We start from the raw sequence: 7,500 nt of genomic DNA on the forward strand, positions 1-7,500 counted from the left end.
AGTGATTTGTTAAAAGCTCAAATGGGGTCAACTGAAGAGATAAAGAAACATAATTCTTGCTGATTTATTGAATGCTATGGTTTATGATTTCTAGTGTGGATAGTTGAATTCTATAGTTGGAGAAATAGAAAAGGAGAAACTCATTGTAAATTGTTTGGAATTGATTGTAATTTATATAAAAGAAAATTATTTTGAGACACATGTCATATACTAACTTTTAGTTTTTGATAAACAGGTTCCGTTAAGAGAATTGTGTAGCACTGTTTGATGAAGAGGTGTGTTTGATACATTTTAGATATATTCAGATTATTTTTGAGACTCGAGAATTATTAAGTGTCCATAAGAGACTCAGAATATACATTATAGTCATTTTTGCATCTTTTTCATGAAAAAGAATTCGAGAAAGAGGAGTATATAGACAAATAAGGTTCGGAGCCTTTATTGAAAAAACTTGAAAAGCAACAACAATGAGGTATAGGAAAAAAACATAAAAAAAAATGGTAGCTAATGTGAATAAGTTAATTTACATTTTATTTGCGAATGTTGAAATTATATAAATACTTCCTCCGTCCCGTTTAAAATTTCATTGTTGAAGGAAGGTCTTCAACCAATAAGCAGAAGACTTAAGGTAGCGTTTGAACTTATCCTGATAATCCACATAAATGATGCCAAATCGAATCTCATAGCCAGCATTCCATTCAAAGTCATCCAAAAATGACCATACATAGTATGACTTCACATTCACTCCGCTCCTGCAATTGTTTATCATTATTAACGTCTCAATTTTCAAACAATTTGTATTATTTCTCAATATTTTCTAGATAACTAAATTTAAAATTATTTTAAAACATATATCAAACATTAATTTTGTTCTCTAAAGTAATTAAATTTCAATTATTATTTAATAAAAAAATCAATTTTGTTTTTAATTACGTGTCCTTATAATTTAAAAATATTTATCACGTAAACATATATTAACAAATTAAATATTTGATTTAAAAATGAATACTAACTACGTGGTGTATAACTAAATTATACACTAATTTGGAGGACCATATTAACAATATTAGATTGGATATATTTTTTTAAAATTGAACTGAAATTTAGCGACCTCAAAAAATATATTAAAATTCAATGTTCTTTTTAAAATAACTTCAAAATTCAGAAATCCCAATATACTTGGCCCTATAATTTAAAGAATCATTATAATAATTTTATAGTTTTTCTTTCTAATTAATTATAGAATTAACATACTTGATCGCCTTTGAAATATAGGATAAGTGGTCACGGAGGTATGTTATTCTCAAATCATCTTTACAAGCTTCTTTAAGTGGCAAGGTTCCATTATCACCCATTCCTAAACAAGACAAATGATCATAAAATGAATTAGTAGATATATAATTATATAAAGTTTATGTTATTCATCAAAAAATAAATATAAAAGTTTATGTGATTAAAATAAAAATTTATATCATTACCATTCTCAGTAATATGAATAATAGGATTTTTGTATTTTGATTTGACATATTGAAGAACATTTAGCAATCCCTTTGGATAGATGTGAAGCCAAAAAAAGGCCGTCTACAAAACCAACAAATACAATATTGTTATTACGATAAGATCATGCATTAAAGCTACCCACAAACATAAACAAGTAAACATTGTGTTAGGGCTGAGCATAAGAAGATTCAATCCGGTTTGATTCTGAATCGACCAGAACGACACTGCCCAATTGAGCCGTTCAATTTTTTTGTAAAACACTGAAAAACACATTGACTAAACGTTTCGGTCGGTTTGATTCGGTTTCAGTTTATTTAAGTTTAGGCTCATTGTCTGGCCTGTAACGTTTGATCCAAATTAAAATAAAAATGTTAAAAACTTACGCAAACTATTAAAAAATAATCCAAACCTTTAATTACAAAATCAAACAAAAGCCTCTATGATTTTACGAAGTTTGCTTAGTTATTTCGGGTTTACAAACTCTCTTACTAAACCATTAACCGAACTCCAAAATATTCTAAACTAGCTACCAAACTAGACAGTTTTAACCAAATAACCGACTCAAACGATGAACATTGGTCTAACTTTGTTCAGTTTCTCGGTTTAGTTTGGTTTTTGCAAAACCCTACTCGGTGTTAATTACACTATACATACCGGTGTGCCGATGGGAACTCCATTCTTTTCCACTGTGACACAAGAAAAAAAGGAAAATTAATTAATGAATATAGCATGGATTCAAGTTTGTAAATAAAAGAAAAAAAAATTTAGAAAATATGTAGATCTTACTGCTCATAGATCCACGTTTATCAGCATCGTAACTGATGTTGGTGGTCTTTGGTGGTGCAGTGACTACGTAAAATGCTGTATAATAATTAACGGTCATAAAATCAAAGGATCCTTTGAGCATTTCAGATTCTTCTGCCGTGAATTTTGGGAGTCTATCTCCCACTGCTTTTCTCATGCTATATGGATACTCACCATATGTTACTGGATTAGCAATCCTGCACAAATTCAATTCACATCAATACTCTTCTATAATATATTAATATTATTTAGTATTTAATCAAAAAAATTAAGATTTTATTTATTCATGAATATAGTTAATAAACTCCAGTTTCTGTACGTAATTTCTAATTACAATCCGTAGTTGAGCAATACGTAATTCAATTGTTTCGTACTAGGGTGCTATAGATGATTAATATTATGCTTTCGGTTCGAATTGGACAGAACCATATTTAAAATATAGTTTTTTAACAAAAAAATTTACAAGATTTATATATTTATAATCAAAATAGTCAGTTGTGTTCAATTTGTATTAAAATAAAATTGAATTTTTTTTATTTTTAAATTAAATAATCAAACTAAAATATTCAAATTTATTAGTTCCGATTAAGTTGTTTTATTTGATTTAGGTTTGAAGTGAGTGATTAAATAAATAAATAAAAAAGTGTAGGACACAAACCATCCGGAGAAGAAATCTCTAGCTCTAGCAGCAGCCAAGCGGTTAGGACGTGTGTTGATTTTTGGAACAAACCAATGGAACGCGATGGTTATTCCGATTTCTCCCTTTTGGGAACCCTATTTCAAAAATAAATTATATTATGATTCGATAACTATTTTATAAAAATATTATGATTAATAACCGTTTTATAAAAGGGTTACAATTCGGCAACAACATAAATGTTTTACCCGTCTCTTAATTCTCTCAATTTTTTTAAGAGTACAAACCTTATATTTTTGGTTGTATAATTTGACGGCGGAGGCATGACAAAGAAGCAAGTGGTGAACGACAAGGTAGGGTTCCGTGGCGGAGTTGCCCGCTGTGCAATTTCCGACATAACTGGAACATCGACCGGGCGCAAGCTCACCTTTGCTATATCCATTCATTGAGAATATATTTGGCTCATTTACGGTTGCCCACAGTTTTACTCGATCCCCAAATGTATTGAAGCACAAATTTGCGTAATCCAAATAGTCATTTCTACATTCACAACAAATAATCAAATTGAGTCAACACGTACTCTCACAACTGCCGAACTAAACTAGCTATACTTAAATATGGTGCCAAAAATAATTTTATTTTTAGTTTTTGTAAATTTATGTAGAACTTTTAAAGTTTGAAAATTTTATTTCAACTTGATAATTTCGTTAGAAATTTATTTTGTTTTTTCAATCAATTTAATTGTATCAATTTTTCACCTTATTACAATTTTCATTGGCTTTTAATTTTTATTTTGAACTTCAAATTTGCTTTATTTTTCGCTTCACCAAATGAAAGACACAAAATATAAAATTTGAATTTGCTGTTGTTTTTAATGTTCTTTTAAATTAAAAGTTAAATTTTACAATTCTTAAAACGAGTCCTGTTTAAAAAAGAGTCACTATAGTAAATTCAATTGAAAATTTGATTAAATAAATTGATTGGAAAAGAATTAAATTTAAATAGATTTGTAAAGTTTGAAAGTTTGAAATAAATTTATAAAAAATTAGCTTTTCGTTTACCATTAAACCAATAAAAGACCATATTTTGAGTAACTTACACAATATTTTGACTCAAAAGGCCACCATATTCGTCTTCTAAAGCTTGTGGAGGGTCGAAATGGAGTAATGTAGCAAACGGTTTTATTCCTGCCCAAGTTTATTATAATTCAATTAGAACTCGTAATGTAATTTGGTAAAAATAAGAGGATGAAAACGAAATTTAACCATTTGCAATGAGGTTGTCGATGAGGTCATTGTAGAATTTAACACCCAATTGGTTCACTCCTCCACTAAGTTTTCCCTCTGAAACCACAACCAGAGTGACAATCTATTAATTTAATTCTATGCAGTCATATTTTAAATATTCTTATGTTAATTATAATTTGCTTACTTGGTAATATTCTGCTCCATGAGATAGAAAATCTAAACGAGTCAAGACCTATTTCTTTCATCAATTTTATGTCCTCCTGAAATATTCACCATTCAACTGTTAAATCAATTTTTAAAACTCTTAAATTTAAAACGGATAGCAAATTTTTTAAAGATTAAAAATATTACAAACCAAATTAATATCAACCGAAAAATCAAAATCATCACATCCAACCGAACCTTTTTTTGGTTTGATTCGTAAAAATCACTAGATGTTCAAATCGAAACGTTAAATTGGCTTTGTAATTTAGTGGATAACAATAATTATATGGTAAAATAACATATTTGATAGGCTTAGTTGTCCCAAAAGTCCATATGTTTTTCACTTTTTGGAAATATGTTCAAACTTTTCTGAAGTTGTAAATTTATCCTAATTAGTTACTTCATTGAAAATTGATCCGATTTTTTAAAATTAATTTGATTGTACATACATGACAATTAATCATTTTTATAAAATAAGAAGAAAAGTTGTCAATTGAGATGACACATGATTCGTGTAAATTATAATTTTATATTTATATCAACTTGGCAAGGATTAGATAGATAGTAAGAGAATTGATTAAATTGAAATAAATTTATAACTTTTTGAAAAATAGGATAGATATTCACAAAAATTAAAAATGTTTGTCATTTTGGCATCATCATACCTATTTTATACTACACTTTAGCTTATAGGGAAAAAGGAACAAATTACCTTATAAAGGTGATAAAAATCATCTGCCTCATCTCCAGTGCTATGATCAGATATTTTTTCTATGGCACAAAAATAGAAATTTTTCAAAAAATAGGCATAAAGATGAAACATAAATGAAGATATAACATATATATGAAAATACCAGGGTATGCCTTCACATAGGTATCCCATATACTTGGCCCCCTTCCATCCACATTTGCTGCTCCTTCAGACTAAATACAAAAGAAAGGAATTAACCAAAAAAGATCCTTTCTAAACAAATCCTACATTTCACAAAAATAATTATTTAAACCTCATTTTTAAAATCAAAATATGTTCTTTTTTTCTTTCAAATTTGGCAATTTTAGCACAGAAACTTTCTTCCATGCCATAATACATGTGCAGTACGTACACCGGAACTGAAAAACATTTTTACGTTATCGTCATTGTGGCGCTAAATCAAAGAATGCCATTTTCTTTTGGCGAAGTGATATTAATTCCAATTTTTTAATCGTCTGTTTAGTTAAATTACTAACTAAATGATACTTTATGAATTAAATTATAAAATTATTTATTAGCAAGGGCAAATTTAGAAGATAAATTTTAAAATAACTTTGAAATCCTAAACAATACAATCATGAAACACAATAATAATAAAGGTTGCCTTGGCTAAACTCAAATGATATCAGCACTGAGCAGCATTCTACTAAAGTCGTTGATTTATTTTCTTCCGCAAGCATTTTTCTTCTTCGATTATCAAAAAAATATATTCAAAAAATGGTTTAGGAGCTGCAATTGCTAAATTTAAAAAGGGTATATGATTATATTGTAAGTTTTAAAATTGGGGTTTATAAATTCTTATTTTGTGTTATGTTTTTACAAATACCCCACCAAAAAAAATATAAAAGCATACTTGGTAAGCAGCAGATCCAGCTCCAAATATGAAACCAGGAGGAAAGCTACTTCTAGTGAAGGGCAACGTATTATTAGCGTTTTCACCAATCGCGGTACTACACGTAGCGAAACTGGCTAACGGTACGAGGACGACGACGAGCAGAAAGAAGGTTGCCATGACTGTATAAATTGATTCTCAATACAGTATCTCCTTGGTATCGTATATTATGTTCTTATATACATACATTTGCATATGTATAATACCTAATTATTGTTAATAAAAACAAGTAAAATTGGCATAGACAAATAATATAACTCGTATATATTCTGCTATAACCAACAACAGATCAAGTTGTGGTCATGAACACATGGTTTTATTTTATTTTAATACAAACTTTACTTACTGTTATTGTCTAAAGCTAATCTTAGGTTTAATTTTATTGGATTACAGCTTTTAACATTGTTGTAATAAACTCATAATTAAACAGGCTGCGCCTTACCCGCATTAACACTAGAATTTATAATATAACAACTGGTCTGTGCAATTCCACTTCATTTGCAATTTTATTCGGTTTCGCCTAGTCGTTAATATTATTAGAGTTATGAATGTTTGGATTTTAGATCTCCATATTTTCCAACTTCTACTATTTACAATGAAATTTATAAAAGAAGTTTACATAATCTATATTTATATTTATATATATCTACTGTAATTTTGAGTTACAAATTAAAATTAAGTATATTTTGACAAGTGTATCAATTATAAATTGACAAGTGGCAAATTTCATTGTAAAATTGATTCATTTGTTTAGTAAATGTTTTTCTTATTAATCAATATTAATTAAATATAATATTTTTTCAATAATTGACTTTTTCTCCATGTAGCAAATAATTATTATATTATTAAATAATATTTGCAATTATTAAATTCAAAACATTTTTATTATATTATTAATGTTAACAAATTTTAATAATTAAACTTAAAATTTTATTAGGCCTAATACCTCAAAAAAAAACCCGACCTTTTAGACTCCAACGTTGAAAACTGGTCAATTTTACCCTATTTCGCATTTTTGTATTTCAATTGCACTCTGAAATATTAAATTGACGTCTTTTTCATTTGGAAAAAAATTAAAAAATCGTTCTCCATATCTAGCATATATTAATTGTATATGTTGAAAATGTAGTTTAGATTTAGTTAAACTAATTAAAAATTTAAATTAGTTTTAATTTGATTATGATTTTTAGGTAGTTTTTAAAAATAAAAGACTTATTTGTACTTTTTTGAATGGAAATAATTTATCTTTAAACTTAGTTAATCAAATAATTTCATCATTTAAATAAAAAAGTTGTGAAAAATTAAAAAAATTATGGGATAATTGAAACGAGAAAATGTAAATTATGGTAAAATTGACTAGTTTCCAACGTTATGGTAGAATTGAATAGGGGCTAAGAGGTCGAGGGTTTTTAAGGTATTAGGCCATTTTGTTATTTATTGATGATGAGTTATGAAAGAAATCTAA

The 7,500-nt window shown here is 27.7% G+C and overlaps 1 protein-coding gene across 1 annotated transcript; it reads right to left on the reverse strand.

Annotated features, from left to right (window-relative positions):
* Positions 1–415: 415 nt before the first annotated feature.
* On the reverse strand, positions 416–6,379 carry LOC126659956 (beta-glucosidase 17-like). Its single transcript, XM_050353287.2, has 13 exons — positions 5,997–6,379; positions 5,247–5,316; positions 5,105–5,163; positions 4,373–4,448; positions 4,207–4,284; positions 4,041–4,128; positions 3,229–3,481; positions 2,963–3,078; positions 2,287–2,501; positions 2,155–2,186; positions 1,479–1,581; positions 1,255–1,357; positions 416–752 (listed from the first exon to the last, which is right to left on the reverse strand). The coding sequence occupies exons 1-13, from the start codon at positions 6,153–6,155 to the stop codon at positions 584–586; spliced, it is 1,521 nt and encodes a 506-aa protein (XP_050209244.1). The 5' UTR covers positions 6,156–6,379; the 3' UTR covers positions 416–583.
* Between the last annotated feature and the right edge of the window lie 1,121 nt (positions 6,380–7,500).

This window comes from Mercurialis annua, linkage group LG8, assembly GCF_937616625.2.
Source record: "Mercurialis annua linkage group LG8, ddMerAnnu1.2, whole genome shotgun sequence".
Taxonomy (NCBI): domain Eukaryota; kingdom Viridiplantae; phylum Streptophyta; class Magnoliopsida; order Malpighiales; family Euphorbiaceae; genus Mercurialis; species Mercurialis annua.